Here is a 16,510-nt window from a genome sequence, read left to right as displayed (position 1 = left end):
TCAGGTAACGCGAAATCGACACGGGTCACTGGGTCGAGCACCAGGAGTCGAAGCCCATCGTCCGCGCAGGGGAGGTGAACCAGCGGCAAGTCGTGGGGGGTGCGCATCAGCATCAAAGAATTGCGATCCCACGTAGTGCTACCCTGCGTCTTGACACGTATCCGTTTGTCGACATGGCCCGAGGATATGTCTAGGACATGGACGTCGAGCGAAGATGCATCGTGCACGTGGACGAGGAGGAGCGGGGCAGCTTGGCGCGCCGTGTGGGCGGCGATGAACGACGGAGCCGAGAGGAGGGACCGCCAGGACCGGCAGACGGCGCGGAGGCGGCATAGCAGCTTCGCCGGGAGACTGAGCAGGATCTCGTAGAGCACGTCGTCGTCGACGCTTCCTTGGCCGTCGGCTCGTTTGGCTGGAGGAGTTTGCGACGACATCGATTGATTAGATCTGATTGCTTGGTGGTCACAGCCAAATCAAGGGATTATGCACGTATTTCTATTCTTAATGGACGAATTGGTTGAATAGCCCCCCCACTTTCAACCGGTTTATTTTCAACCGGTTTTTCTTCCTCCCACCTCCCACCAGCCTCTCCCACCGGTTTTTCTCTTTTCTCGTCTGACGGGCAATACCCAACGTATTTATGGTAATCAATCATAATTAATCCACGTATAGTAATAAATCAATCCAGGTATGGTAAGGCCATAACTCGGGAAATATCGAATATGGTAATAAATTTAAATTACCACCAGGTATGGTAAGGCTATCCACGTATAGTAATAAATCATATAGTAATAAATCATAATTAATCCACGTATAGTAATAAATCAATCCAAGTATGGTAAGGTCATAACTCAGGATATTTTAAATATGGTAATTATATGGTAATAAATTTAAATTACCCCAAAGGCTATCAATCCAAGTATGGTAAGGCCATAACTCGGGAAATATCGAATATGGTAATAAATTTAAATTACCACCAGGTATGGTAAGGCTATCGATCCAGGTATGGCACGCCCTCACCTGATCACCTATCACAATCTCCAGCCCCACGCACGCACCAAAGAACCCACCCGACACCAAACGCAGCTCCTCTCGATCCCTTCGAGTAAACGTCGCCGCCGTCGTGCGATCTTCCTAACACAGACGCCGTCGCCGCCTCCTTCCCACCTACGGCGTCCCACGTCCATGGTGACGGCGCTCGCGTCCTACACTGACCCTCCGCCTCATATAGGTTGGTCGTTGATGGAGTGGGATGTGCCGCTGCGGTTTGGGGAGGTGAATCACGATCTGGTTGAGATCTCAGTGTGGACTCGTTCTCTGCGATGAAGGATGGCGCTGCCTCTCTGGCAAATGGGATCGGAGGAAGGGGCTCTACGTCGTGAATGTCGGCGAGGCAGCGGCCGAAGGCGAGCCCGACGGTGAGCACGGGTGTTCATCCCATGAAATAGGCGGCCACGGAGGGCGGATCTGAGGCCACCCCAATCGCCGGTGGCCCTTCCTCCCATCGCTCATCGCCTCCATTCTCTCTCTCCTCTAAATCTTTGTCGCCCCTGCCTGATTCTGGCCGACGCCATCCGGCTCTCGCATCGACCACCACCAGCACGGCTGCGGACGAGGCGCAACCGCAGACGCCGCCGCCGCCATCCTCATCCACCTCCTCCACCATCCTTCCCAGTCGTCGTCGGGGGCACCCGCCATCTGCGCTTTAGCCCACCCGCTCCCTCCTATCCCCTCCCCCTGCCTGCCAGCCCCGTGATCCATCGCACAGATGGCAGGTACTACAGCGACCTCCTCCCCAGTGGATCCGACCTCCTCCGATGGAGATCCATCGTGGGCACCACCTTATTCTCATGCGTGCACGTCTATATCAACGTCTCATTCCACCTCACCTGAGCCTTTACCTTCCCACCTCTGCTTCAGATCCACATCACTTTGCAAGGTATGTGCTTGATTGTTCCGAACTGGATCGATGGATTGTGCAAGGTACTTTGGGTGTTGTCATTGACGGCAATTGTCACGCCATGCTACCATCGGAGGGGTCCCTCATCGATGATTAGGGTCTTCCGAACTGCACGAGCTCCATTGAGAAGGATGTTTTTAATTCTGGTTTTGCCTACATGCTTTCTTTGCCTGTATCTACTTAGCTAATGTCTTCTTATAGATAGTAGCTGCTGAAGTGGTGATCAAAGTTGTTCACTATAAGGAAACAACCATGATAACAAAAGTGTATATTCCCTGACCTTTGACCTGAAGTACTTTTTCATTAGAAACTTGCAACAGCCAGGCATTGAAATTAGCAACAGCTTCGTACGTACTGAACTAATTTGCAGCAACACGTACTGAACTAAGTTAGGTTATGCTCATCGTTCCAACATGCTTAGTGATAACCACCTAGCAAGCTAATCAAACATGAAAAAATTGAAGTGCTACTGCTAATCGTACTATTCTGAATGTGAAAATCTATTTAATTGGCTCTTCTCTAATTGTACACTTGCATAAATCTCAGATCTTGCAAATTACAGTATAACCATAAAAGTCATGCTTTGACTCCTATAGGGCCTTTTGCACTTTAATATGACTAATAATTTGCCTTAATATCACAGATTGGATTACTACCTTTCTAAGTGAATGACATTCAAGAAGGTCATTAAATAAAACGAAGAAATCCTTCTGGTATTGGAGTGTAGGAAAGTTGAGACTATAAAACCAAAAGGTTATATTTACGTTTATTAGAGAAGGTTCTTTACTTTTTATAGGAAAATACAAAATGTTGCGATGTAGAGTCTAGGTGGTGGGCCTCCTTGATCCACTTGGTGGATGAGGGCGACTCCGGTCCTGGCACCCATAGTGCCAGTGATCCAAAAATCATAGGGCCTGGATATAGCTCTAGCAGACATATGCGGCTTGCGCATCGAACTTGGTCGTCTCGAGCATGGAGATAGGCGAGTTGTAGACCAAGAGCTGGTACAGAGATAGGCGAGTTGTAGACAAGAGCTGGTGGGCAGCAAGAAACGCATGCACACCAAAGAACAAATCTGAGTCACATGCCTACTTCTATTGGTTTCTACAAAGAGCGGCTAGCTTAGATCTTAGACCAGTCGGTCACTGTCGAGGTCGCCAAGGTGATCTTACAGCACCGCCGTGGGGATTTCTCATGATTTTATGTAGGCAAGCCGCAAGCGGTGGTGGTGATTGGCTGGGTGGTGTCGCTGCCTTGGGAAGAGACAAAGTGATGGTAAAAGTAAGCAGGATCCGATGATTCTTCCGTGGGATAGCCAAAGTCAAGATGTCGACTACAGACTCGTTGCAGACTTGCAGTGAACCTGGATGCGGCGAGCCTGATTTGTGGATCGATGGCGGGTCTTGACTTCGTTAGGCTGGGATTGGATGGTTGCGGAGGGTGGTGTGCTTGGTTGGGTTCCCATGGAAGAATGTGGCCTCCTCGTGGATCTGGTCATGCCCATTCTAAAGAACATTGTGTCCCTAGCTCCCTCGAAGAGCAAGGACAGTGCAAGCGGCATCAGGGGGTAGGGGTAGATGTGGGGAGGGATGTCGGCGGCTGCTCGAGGTCATCATGATGAAACCCTTGACGTCCCATCTTTATCAATGGAAGTGGAAGAGCACGAAGTCGAGATTGGATAGGAATTTGAGTTCTTTTTGGCACCGATCGGTTCCCCACTTTAGAGATGTATTTTTTTTGCGTGCGAGCAAACAGTGGGTTGATTCTAAAAGGGATAGGCACTTTTCAACAGAAGTGCATGACGGACCAAAAATATGACCTCATTTTATTCGTTTGATAGATATCGTATTATTCGTTGTTGTTCGTTCGGTGAAATTTCCTAATATTTGATTGTTGTGTTTCTAATTAGAGCACCCCATAATTACCCAATATAAGGGGATGATAAACGAAAGATACTGATTATAAATTTTGAAGAGCCCGTGACAACGCACGGGCATTATACTAGTATACTTAGGTTAGGTTGCACGTGATGCGTATTCCATCCTATTTGTATTGTCCAAAATATCGATGGTAAAAAACGAGGAGTCCAAAATAAGGCCCAGATAGAAGTCTGGGACACACGAATCGAGCCCCAATCCTATTCGGCGACCGCTATGCCCGTCATAGCTTGTTTCCTTCGATAGTTTTTCGTGGGCAGGCCCATATACCGACGACGTTTCTGAGAAGCTCTCAATCGATTTTAGGAACCTTTTTTGTTCGTTTCTGGTTTTTTCAGCCTTGTTTCCACTCCTTCCTTTTTTTCATTTTTTCTATTTCATTTGTTTCTTTCGTTTTTATTTTATTATTTTTTAATCGTGATTTTGTTTTCAAATTTCGTTGCCTTTTGAATTTCGAAACTGTTTTTTAGATTCATGAAATTTTCTCAAATTCGTGAACATTTTTTCAAACCACATGAACTTTTTTAAAATCTGCAAACTTCAATTCAAATGCATGAATGTATTCAAATTGATAAATGTTTTTAAAATCCGTGATATCTTTCATAATCCACGATTTTTCCAAATTTTTTAAATTTTGTTTTCAAAATTAGTGGACTATTTCAAGATCCATGAGCTTTTTTAAATCACTATTTTTTTTTCAAATCCATGAACATTTTTAGAATCCAATAGGCTTTTTAAATATTCTTGTGTTTTCAAAATAGAAGAACAACAACAAAGCCTTTAGTCCCAAACAAGTTGAGGTAGGTTAGAGGTGAAACTCATAAGATCTCACGACCAACTCATGGTTCGGGCACATGAATAGCAAGCTTCTATGCACCCATGTCCATAGCTAGTTCTTTGGTGATACTTCAATCAGATCTCTCTTTATGGATTTCTCCCATGTCAAATTCGGTCTACCCGAACCTCTCTTGACATTCTCTGCACGTTTTAGCCGTCCGCTATGTACTGGAGCTTCTGGAGGCCTGCGCTGAATATGCCCAACTATCTCAGACGATGTTGAACAAGCTTCTCTTTAATTTGTGCTACCCCAACTAGATCTAGTATATTATCCTTTCGGACTCGATCCTTCCTCGTGTGGCCACACATCCATCTCAACATACGCATCTCCATCATACCTAACTGTTGAACATGTCACCTTGTAGTCGGCCAACACTCAGTGCCATACAACATTGCAGGTCGAACAGCCGTCCTGTAGAACTTTCCTTTAGCTTTTGTGGCACTCTCTTGTCACAGAGAATGCCGGAAACTTGGCGGCACTTCATCCATCCGGATTTGATACGATGGTTCACATCTTCATCAATACCCCCATCCTTCTGCAGCACTGACCCCAAATATCGAAAGGTGTCCTTCTGAGGCACCACATGCCCATCAAGGCAACCCTCCTCCTCCTCGCGCCTAGTAGTACTGAAACCGCACATCATGTACTCGGTTTTAGTTCTACTAAGTCTAAACCCTTTCGATTCCATGGTTTATCTCCATAACTCTAACTTTCTATTTACCCCCGTCCAACTATCACCAACTAGCACAACATCATCCACAAAGAGCATACACCATGGGATATCTCCTTGTATATCCCTTGTGACCTCATCCATCATCAAGGCAAAAAGATAAGGACTCAATGCCGACCCCTGGTGCAGTCCTATCTTAATCGGGAAGTCATCTTTGTCAACATCACTTGTTCGAACACTTGTCACAACATTATCATACATGTCCTTGATGAGGGTAATGTACTTCACTGAGACTTTATGTTTCTCCAAGGCCCACCACATGACATTTCACAATATCTTATCATAGGCTTTCTTCAAGTTAATGAACACCATATGCAAGTCCTTCTTTTGCTCCTTGTATCTCTCCATAAGTTGTCGTACCAAGAAAATGGCTTTCATGATCGACCTCCCAGGCATGAAACCAAACTGATTTTTGTCATGATTGCCATTCTTCTTAAGTGATGCTCAATGACTCTCTCCCATAGCTTCATTATATGACTCATCATCTTAATTCCACGGTAATTAGTACAACTATAAACATCCTCCTTGTTTTTGAAGATTGGTAGTAATATACTCCGTCTTCATTCTTCTGACATCTTGTTTTCCCGAAAAATGAGATTGAAAAGCTTGGTTAGCCATACTATCGCTATGTTCCTGAGGCCTTTCCACACCTTAATGGGGATACAATTAGGGACCATCGCCTTGTCTCCTTTCATTCTTTTTAAAGTCTCCTTGATCTCAGACTCATGGATCCGCCGCACAAAACGCACGCTGTTCTCATCAAACAAGTCGTCCAGTTCTATGGTAGAACTCTTATTCTCCCCATTGAACAACTTGTCAAAGTACTCTCGCCATATATGCTTAATCTCCTCGTTCTTCACCAGGAGTTGGTCTGCTCTGTCCTTGATGCATTTGACTTGGCCAACATCCCTCGTCTTCTTCTCATGGATCTTGGCCATCTTGCAGATGTCTCTTTCGCCTTCCTTCGTGCCTAGAAGAACATTTTTTAAGTTCACGATACTTTTTCAAAATCGATGAACTTCTATCAAATCTGTGGATTTTTTTCCAACTTGGAGAAATATTTGAAAAAAATGAGGAACCTTTTTCAAATTCGCGAACTTCTGCCCAAAATACATAAACCTTTTTCAAATTCATGGACTTTTTTTGAAAATTGTGAACGTTTGCGCGCTCATGAAGCAGCAATTGCACACCGTCCTCCCCCCTCACGCGCCTTTTGGGCCGGCCCATGTCCCGTGCGGGAGAACCCTTGTTTTTATCATTTCAATTTTGTTCCTATATTTTTGTTTTTTCTTTCATTTTTCATTTTTTATTCTTTACAATAATTTAGGATTTCAAAAAATTCCAGTCTAAAAAAGTTGCGAATGGAAATAATGTTCAAGAAAACATGTTCGCCAATTCAAAAAATGTTCACCAATTTTAAAAATACTCGGGAAATCTTTAGATATTCACCATTTTGAAAAATAATGTCTGCGTATCAAGAAAATCATGACTTTCCCAAAAAATTAAGGAAATAAAAAAATCATGTTTTTTAAAAGGTTTGCGTGTTCACAAAAATGTTCGTCAATTTGATCAAATGTGGCAAATTAAAAAATGTTCAAGAATATGTAACAAATGTTCACAAACATCAGAAAATGTTACCAAATTTTATAAAAATTTCACTGCCACAATAAATATTTTTTGGGTGAACAAATGTTCCTACATCACAAAAAATGTTTGACAAAACAAAATCACTGTTCGTGAATTTGAAAACAAATCTCAGGTTAAAAAAATGTTTGACATTTCTTAAAAATGATCACGAGTTTCAAATAAATGTCACGAATTTAAAATAAATGATTTGAGATTTTTTTTGTATGTTCGCTTGTTAGAAATTGTTCATAATTTAAAATAAATTCACAAATTTGTAAACCAAATGGCATCCGCCCCTCATCTAAATAAATCACCTCATTCTCTGCTCACTATCAATAAAAAAACCAATGGCTGCTGATTCAGAAAGAAAAGCATACATGTTTTGTTGTAAAAAACCAGGAATTTAAAAAGTCATGAACATACAATGGGTTCTAGAAAGGATCGAAAATTTGGAAAAAGTTCATAAATTAGAAAAGAGTTTGTGAATTTTAAAACATCATGAATTTGAGTTTTTTTTTTTACAAATTTAGAAAATTTTCATGAATTTGAAAAATGGATCACGAATTTGGTAAGAGTTCATGAAGTTGGAAAAAGCAGGATGCGTCGGGTGCACAGCCTGTTACTTCCGGCTTCAGAAAAGGGCCGCACGTCTGATCACTCCCAGCCCAGCCTCCCGCGACGAAGACGTATCACGCCTCGTAGTCGAACAAATATCTTGTCGCACAAGTATATAGAACCTCCAACAGATTCTACCAGATTGCATGCCAGGTTGATGCGTCTCCAGTTTCATTTGGGCGAAATGCGTTTGCCCTTTTGTTTTGAGCGGAACCTTCAGCTATGTACAAACAACAAGATCGATCCCAGCGGATCTGATCTCGGAGCCTTTTTGTTTCGGTTGCAACTTTGCAAGTGTTCTTCATCACCATTTTTATTGAGCTGGATGTTCGGTGTTCTTCCTCACCTAGGCTGTTGAGGAATCCACACGTTGCAATCTCCTGGCTGAACCAATCGCACCCTGAGGCCCTCCTCTCTGTTCTGAAAACGATGCCAGTTCCTCTCAAAAAACAAATAAAGAAAACAATGGGAGTTTTGCCAGGCTTGCCTCTCTGAATGGCTGATTATGAGTTTCTATTTCCCTAGCTACATTTTGGATTTTCTAGTTTTCAAAATGGTGAGTGTTTATTTGCTGGTTATCCTTCATAAGTGAAAAAAATGTCACATGGATTTGCATAGAATTCATCAGAAAACTTGATCAACTTAAGTTAGCATGCTTTTCCTTCTAGTATAGCCGACCAGCCACAAACCATCATTAGCTAATACTACCTTGTCCAAAATTACTTCTAGATACGTCCATCTGAAGGACAAGTAATTCCGAATGGAAGGAGTACTAACCATGACATGTAGAGCTTAGATAGCATGGACATGTAAGCAAGGATGGACTATCATGGAATTGTGATTTGATAAAAATGGCATCGTATACCATCAACCAATACACATAAAAGAGCAACTATAGCAGATGTGTCATATTGGTCCAATGTTAATCTTCATGATGTCTATAAGGAATTCGAGGACCCAAAAAGGAGTCTATCAGAGTCACCATAAATGACAGAAACGGTACACTTACCACTTACATGCTTGACGTATGCTCTAATTCCACAACATGATTACAGCATGACCCCCCCTCAACACACTTGAAGTACTCAAGTTCTTTTGCGAGCGACTGTATCTCATGAGCCTGCTGTACAACAGGGCGCTCATCAGTCATCTTGTAGTCATAGAATTGCTTCATGACGTACAACTCGCTGCCAGCGTCCGAGGCACCAAACTTGGCCTCGAGCGCAGCCCACATGTCCTTGCCGTTGTCAAACGACATATACGAATCCACAATATAGTCATCAAGAACACTCAGAAGAGCGCCTTTAAAGAGGGTATCGATCTTCTCGAAAGCTTCCAACTGTGCTGGATTAAGATCGCCCTCAGGCTTGCCCTTGGTGGCGTCATAGCAGCCCATGGTCTGAAACCAGTAGACTGCTCCCGTGCGCCACCTCTTATATTGCGCCCCCTTAAAGGCAGGCGGCTTCAGATGCGCAGCAAAACCACTCGGAGTAAATTGCCTATAATCAGGTTTTTGGATTGTTGGAAAAATGAGCAAATTACTACGAGATTTAATCTGAATAAATAGGAAATACATCATGACAACAATAGCAGAGATTAAACTAATCATGCGAACTAGCATAGTAGATGAAAAGATCACATCTAGGGCACATACTAAAAACATGAATTCTACCACGATCTTGAACAAGAAGGATAGAATAACATACGGTGCAGCGGGTGCAGCACCGCCAGTGTTGACGTTGTCGCCCATGTCGTCGAGGATGAGGTTGCCGAGGTCGGGGAAGAAGTCGTTGTTCGCGAAGTCGCCGCTGCCAGCAGTCGCGCGAGTGCGCTCCCCAAAAACCTGATCGCCCCTCTCCCGTACAGGATCACGAGAGGCGGGGTTCCGGAGGCCTGCTGTCCCTTCTCCCGGTGCACGCCGAAAGGAGGGATGGAGAAGACTTGCTTGGCGGCGCAATGATCCGGAACGGTGATGAGAAACCATACGAAGTGGCGGCGGCTAGGGTAGACGTCTGCCTGACTATATAGTGCGAGCCGGGTAGGTCGTGGGAGTAAACCCCAGGTCCGAGTCGTCACGATCCAAAAGAATCGGAAACGGTTCAGTAATTAACGCGTCCATTAATTATTAATTAATGACTCATTAATTTTTCCCGAGCAGCAAAAATATAGACAACGTGCATAGCTTTGTCCTCGGCTCGGCTCAATCCCGCAACCCGCGGCGCGCCGAGCGAGGAGGAGGAGCGCGCGTGTAGGTCTCCTCTTCTCATGCTCATACAAGTGGTAGAAGAGCTCACCTTATAAAGAGGTGCAACTCTCTCTCAACTTTCGGGGTGGGACTAGACTTTAGTCTCACTCACTCCACTCATATGTGTGCATGAATAGACTAAGAAAATTTCAGAATTTTAGTTGGGCTTTGGGCCAAAGGCCTACTAGCAAAATTCCAACAGATAGTGGTGGCTGCTGGCCGGCGAGGCGGGGATTGGCTTCGTGGTCGACGGCTGCCAGCCGGCGAGGAGGGGGTCGACGAAGGGCAGGGCCAGCTCCGGCTCACCACCCTCGGGGAAGGACGCCACCGTCGGACGGGCAGGGCCAGATTGAAAAAAAGCGAGCCTTCTCCTCGCCATGGTTCACCATGGGGAACGAAGAGGGGGAAGCAATGCGGCGGAGGCGTGGGGCGGGGGAGCTCCGATGACGCACAGGGGAGCCGACTAGAGAAGCTCGCGCGCAGGGGAGACGCGGGGAGTGCGGGTTGTGTCAGGAATTTGCCAAAGGGGTTTTTCCAAAATTGCCACCGTGACAAGAATTTCAGGACCAAGGGAGTAGTACAGTATATATAACATGAATCAGCTTAAGAAGATATACTCGTAGTTCACCATGGCATAAGTTACGGATAACACCCAGAGCACAAGAAAAATGCAATCGCTACATGAAGGCTGCTTGTTCTGTGCCATTGAAGTAGGATCCCGTCGGCCCTTCCTTTGGCATGAGAGACAGCATCACAGGGCCTCTCGCGCCTTCCTCCACGGTCAGAACCCCAGTGTGGAAATTGATGTCTGTCTTAACATAGCCAGGATCTAAACAGTTGAGGCGCATAGAGGTGTGCTTCTTGGCGAGAATTCTTGTGTAAGCATTGATCAGGGCCTTGGACACTTTGTAGGCCGAGAACCCTCCAACTGGCCATCCACGGTGATCCAGCCGGCCATTCTTGAAGTCCTTGAGAAACAGCCCCGACAGTTCGTCCAGCCTCTCCGCGGATAGGTTGTCGATGTCGTCAAGCTCGTGTTTAAGTTCTTCTCCGCTGAAATACTAGTTCCAAAAATGCAATTTAGTTCATGAGATATCTACTCTCTCTGTCTCATAATGTAGTAAGTTTTTTAACACTAGTGGTAGTGTCAAAAAAACGTCTTACATTATGGGACGGAAGAAGTACAAGATACTCATTTTAGATTGGAGAGATTACCCTTAGTAACCCATAGGAAGAGGAGACGTTAACAACCCTTGCATCAGAGGAGGATAGAAGCAGAGGAAGCAGCGCCTCCGTCACATTTTTGGTGCCGTGGTAGTTTGTTCTTAGGCATTCTTCTGCCTCCTCGAAAGGCTCTGCCGTCCTCTGGTTGAACCACTCGAGCCTCTCCGCTGCACTCATGCTCGTACGCTGTCATTGATGTAGGAGCAAATCAAGAAATCCCCATTAGTAATATTCTGAAAGACAATAGTTTTCGTGTAAAATGGGGTGCCTTTTAGTGTGCAAATCAAGAATTTTCTCTTCACCTAAGTGGCAGGAACGAGACATGTTCTCCTTTCAAGTAATGAGGTACTCGACTCTGTTCGGATACTATTTGTTATGGTCTTCTCAATGTGCATATGTCACCTTTGCTTGGTGGATTGGTGTTTTGAAGCCCCGATTGTAGCACTAACTTTTGGAATCGACATCGGTCATTTGCATACTTTGTTCGAAACATTTTGATAATCCCGTGAACAGTTATTTGCAAAGTGATTGATTTATATCTAATGCGTGGGCTGAGAAAGAAGAAGGGCTAAGCTAAGCTAACCACTAGGTGAAGAACTGCAGGGTCTCCTATGTACATACTTTGTTCAAAACATTCCCATAATCCCGTAATGGTTATTTGCAAACTGATTAGCTTATATCTGATGTAATTTAATTCATCAGCGCCGTCTCAGAAATTAAACAAGAAGGGCTAAGCTAAGCTAACCACTTGGTGAAGAGCTGCGGGGTCTCCGACGTCCATTCTCACCCCGGAGACTCCCGCGTTATTGACCTGCAAAGGCAAAGCACGAGCCACTCACAATCCCAGCAGAAATGAGACCATCTGAGAAACCAGTCGAACAAGGTGCAAACCGGAAAGGAAGAACCAAGCCGTACCAGTATGTCCAGCCTGCCAAACGTATCCATGACGAAGTCCGCCAGACGAGCGGCGCTCGACGGCTCGCCGACGTCCAGCTGACAGAACACGACGTCCGACAGTCCGAGCTCTCGGAGCGCGTCGACCGCGGTGGCGCCCCGCTTCTCGTCTCTGGCCGTGAGGACGACCGTCGCGCCGCTGGACGCGAGCTGCCTGCACACCTCCAGCCCGATCCCTCTGTTGGCCCCTGTCACCAGGGCGACCCTGAGGATCGGAGAGCAGACGAGTTACGCGTACGTCCAGCACGAGCAAACGAGTTTGATTGAAGAGATTATTACTCCTACCTTCTGCAAGAGGAGCCTCCTTCCATGGCGTGGCCTCAGGAAGAGCTTCTGGCCTGCGCAAGACGGGAAAGAGGATCGAGTCGACATGATATGAGCGCCGGGCCTGGGACAGAAACGGGTGGAAGGACGGAAGCCACGGCGCACTCAGTGATGTGCTATGCTCTGGAAGCAATCATCAACGGCGTCGCGCTCAATGGCTTGTCAGCCTACGAGCATATTGCCCACAGGCTACAGCTGACAGGGCAATCCCCTAAGCGAACCCTCCGTGCTGGAAAAGATGGTGACATCCACTGCGCCTTTGAATCTACATATTGCTGTTGCAGTTCTTTCTTCTCGTCTTGTGAGATGCAGAGTCCTTCCTCTGGTGATCAGTCTGTCACTCAACTCTAGGACTCTCGCGCGCTCACGTCCTTGCAAGAAGGCCTGCAGCGCCTTACAGCACTTCAACGAGCTTAAGAGATGTCGCCTTAGCTTATCTTGCAAAGTTGTATATCGGCGGTTCTGCACGCCCTGTTTACTTAACTGCAGAATCTAGAGTTGAAAGAAATCCAGAAACAGAGCAGAGGACAAAAAAGGGCAAAAGCAGTTCAACGATATTACGAGATGGATGGCGCCGAGCTTATTTTGTCAAGTTCCAAAACGGCACACGCTGTTTGCTTAACTGAGAGATGTACAGTTCAAAGAAAGCCCCAAACAGAGCAAAGACAACAAAAAGGGCAAACACTACCTCATCTAATATATCTCTTAGTTTACCAGAACAAATCGAATCATCAATCAAGGGCCAAGGCAGTCTAGCTTCAGTAGACATGGCATTCAATTACTGAAAGGAACACATCAAAAAGTTCGGTTCCCTTTCGTCTCACTTCTACATAGTACTGCACTTCATCAGACGACCATCACCATCACCACCAATGGTATGAATTAACTACTGAAGTGCTTTCAGTTTAACGAAGGGCACACACGAGAAATCCGTTGATCGGGATAATAAGATAACCCAGCAAATAAATGCGACCACCTTCCTTTTGGATGGCTGGTTGTTGAAATATCGCCAAAAAAATACCTCCGATTGAATCTGCAGGTCAATGAGAACACAAAACTTGACCATCTGCCTTGTGGCTGGGATACGAAAAACGCCAGCCGTTTCTCTCTGGGTGAAACCATGTTGTACCAGATGATGACTGTGTTTCCTGGTGGTGAAGAACAAGGCCCTCAACATTTGTTTCCAAACCATTCAGACTGCAGCTGCCCTTTCACAAGCTTTATAGTAAAGCGTCTTCTGCACATAGAAGAGCATATAGGCCTGGGAGCTTCTGACAGTATGCTCATCAACTCTGGTTACCCAGGCATCATCACATCTGTACCACTGATTGTTTAACCTCAGATATGTCACATAGTGGCCAGCATCTAGCTTACCACTATGCGTGATCACCGCAAATATTTCGAATTCTGAAGGCGATTCAGAAACTGCTTCAGAATCACAGGCTTCTGATGGAAATATGCGGTTTCCGTACCTACTTCTGAGGATGGAGGACGACAGGTAAGGTGTCATGTCAAGAGAAAAGGGGAACTGCAACGAGTGGTCAACCTTCCTTGACATCTTCTTAACTGTCGAATGCTCAAATCTCTTGATGTGAAAGCAGGAAACTAACGGAAGCCTCCGAATGGACATTTGCTTCAGGGACTCTTGCCTCTCCTTGCAACGTTCACAGAAGTACTTCTGTTCAGCATCTAGCCTCTCAGCCCTGGTAAACCGCTCCAAACATCTCATGAGTGTCGATACCTTGGAACTCATGCCAGCTACGTTTCTCTCGCCGTTGCGCGCATGCAGCTTTGGGTTTGCAACGCCGAGATAATTATTATGTCCAGAATCCAAGTCTAAAGAAATGTCCATGCAAGGTTCAAACGTTGTGGATGAGAACCCACAATTTGTGCAGGTGACATCTGATCTCAGGATACCAGAAAACACCCGGTGTGCAATGCAACAGTCTCCATCACCTATTATGAGCAAAAAATAGAAATCAAGGTTAGACAAAAAAATGTTGACTCAGTATTTTTGTAAAGATAAATCAGTCGAGTAGCAAAGAGTAAGACAAGAAAAGTAAAGTACATAACAACTCTTCTTTCTCCCCAAGGAATATTTTTATCAAGATAAATAATAGTCCAGCATATAAAAAGCAAGATAAGTAAAGCAGATCATCGCCAACAAAAAAAGACAATTACAGGAAGATGATTATTCTTTTCAAACTTCTTTTATTTCCTGTCCTCTGAAGAAAAGTATGACAAACAACTAAGAACTAGTACATTGTGCAACTCATAAAAGACGGACCTCAAACAGGAAAGGATGTCCTAAATATGTGATTATCTTTAGAGCAATTTTGCAAAATTTTGGATAAGAGTGTTTAATTCAAATAGTAGAAAGAGAGAAGCTAACTACCTTGTTCATTTGATTTGTGCTGATCATCCTTTATATTTTCATGAATATGGTCAAGGATGGAGATAAAAAATTCATGTGCGTCCTGTTGCTCGTAGCTTGCAAGGTTTGTTGCATGCTGCCACCAGCTAAGAATCCAGAACGATAGTAATCAGAAGAAAATCAAGTACTTTCTTTCATAAACCAGAAGAAACAAATAGTGCGTCATATTTCCTGTGCAAGCCCATGTTCATCAAACAATATCAGCAGCAAAAAAGACTTCACATAGTCCTTACAAACATGAATTACTGTTTGAAAAATATAACTTCAGCTTAAGAAGATGCCTTAGGACATAGCACACGCACGATGCGAGGAGCAAAGGTATAAACAGTTTGTTCCTATGGAAAGTAAGAAACTTTTGATAGGACACAAAGAAGTATCAACAAGACTAGCAATAGCCTGTGTACCTACCACAGATGCTGCATATTTGACTACCTAAAAGCATACACTTAAACAAAGGAAAATTCAAAAGAATACATCAATAGAGAGTGTGCATGCTACCTTCACAACCAGTCAAACAAGTGACTTGACAGGAACTAACAGGTGCTCATGCATTTTATCACCTGACCAATAATTACAGTTCAGCGACCATTTATTAGGTAGGCATGCCAAAAGTACTTATATAATCATAAGAAGGCATTGCTATATATGCTCTATATACGAGGGCATTTCATCAAACAGGCCATATGCATGCTGTGCAACCATTTTCCATCCGTGGCAATACACACTGAGGACAGTTTGACCCTTTTAGCTACATATCTTTGCTAACATCATTCGATTCATGTTAAGCACACCTGCAATCTGCATGATCTAACTTCAAACATCTCCCTGGCATAGCATACAAACATCACACTACCATTTGCAGGAGGTTTTATACAATCTAGTGTCTCAAACAAGACCCACTGACCATACTTAACAGTACTTCAAAAAGCCATCTAACTAACGGCTTAACTTCCCCAATACAAAAGAGAGAACACGTTGCTAAAAATCACACAGCGACATCAACCAATGCAAATAGAGCGCGAGATCCGAACCTATAGAGGAACTTGGCGGGGCTGTAGGGCGTGCGCTCCCCAGAGAAGGTGGCAGAGTAGATCTCGTCGAGATCGCAAGCTAGGCACGCGGCCTTGGCCTCGGCATCCGTTGTACGGTGCCTCATGGGCGTGCGGCGCGGGCAGAGGAAGCGGTTGTGGCGATCCCCAAGGAAATAGTTCCGGAGCGGCGGCGCATGGAGGAGCGCCTGCAGCACGGAGTTCATGAAGCAGGTGTTGCCGAGGTTGTTGAGGCCGCGCAGGCCCGCGGGCTCGGCTGCGGAGGTGGAGGTGGTGGGATCGGCGGATCGCACGAGCGCGACCTCGGCCGGATCTGGCGCCCAGGCGCGGTAGTCGACGCGCCGGCGCTTGCGGGGGGCGGCGGGGGATGCGGATGGCGAGGCGGAGGTGGACGGGGGGTGGAGCGCGGTGGACTGGGCGAGGACGACGGCGTGGTCGAAGTCCGGGTCGTAGACCTGGTCCCCGCAGGCGGCGCAGAAGAGCTCGGCGCGGTCGACGTCGACGGCGATCTGGTGGCCCGGGGCGGGCGCGGAGGCGGCGTGGGAGGCGGCGTGCGAGGGGCAGAAGACGGCGG

The 16,510-nt window shown here is 45.6% G+C and overlaps 2 protein-coding genes across 2 annotated transcripts; both read right to left on the bottom strand.

The window, feature by feature from the left end:
* Window positions 1–10,509: 10,509 nt before the first annotated feature.
* On the bottom strand, window positions 10,510–12,574 carry LOC119356855 ((+)-neomenthol dehydrogenase-like). The gene is made up of 5 exons (XM_037623844.1): window positions 12,415–12,574; window positions 12,091–12,334; window positions 11,921–11,986; window positions 11,167–11,361; window positions 10,510–11,012 (listed from the first exon to the last, which is right to left on the bottom strand). Exons 1-5 carry the CDS (start codon window positions 12,438–12,440, stop codon window positions 10,629–10,631), a joined length of 915 nt encoding a protein of 304 aa, XP_037479741.1. The 5' UTR covers window positions 12,441–12,574; the 3' UTR covers window positions 10,510–10,628.
* A 409-nt stretch (window positions 12,575–12,983) lies between these two features.
* On the bottom strand, window positions 12,984–16,508 carry LOC119358280 (ubiquitin C-terminal hydrolase 22-like; the record flags this gene model as incomplete). Its single annotated transcript, XM_037624911.1, has 3 exons — window positions 12,984–14,409; window positions 14,849–14,973; window positions 15,919–16,508. Coding segments are annotated over 3 exons (1,479 nt in total), but the record flags the coding sequence as incomplete, so codon positions are not given.
* Window positions 16,509–16,510: the final 2 nt, after the last annotated feature.

This window comes from Triticum dicoccoides, chromosome 2A, assembly GCF_002162155.2.
Source record: "Triticum dicoccoides isolate Atlit2015 ecotype Zavitan chromosome 2A, WEW_v2.0, whole genome shotgun sequence".
In the NCBI taxonomy this organism is placed as follows: domain Eukaryota; kingdom Viridiplantae; phylum Streptophyta; class Magnoliopsida; order Poales; family Poaceae; genus Triticum; species Triticum dicoccoides.
Note: the sequence above shows the minus strand (reverse complement) of the source record. Positions and strands in the feature narration are given on the sequence as shown.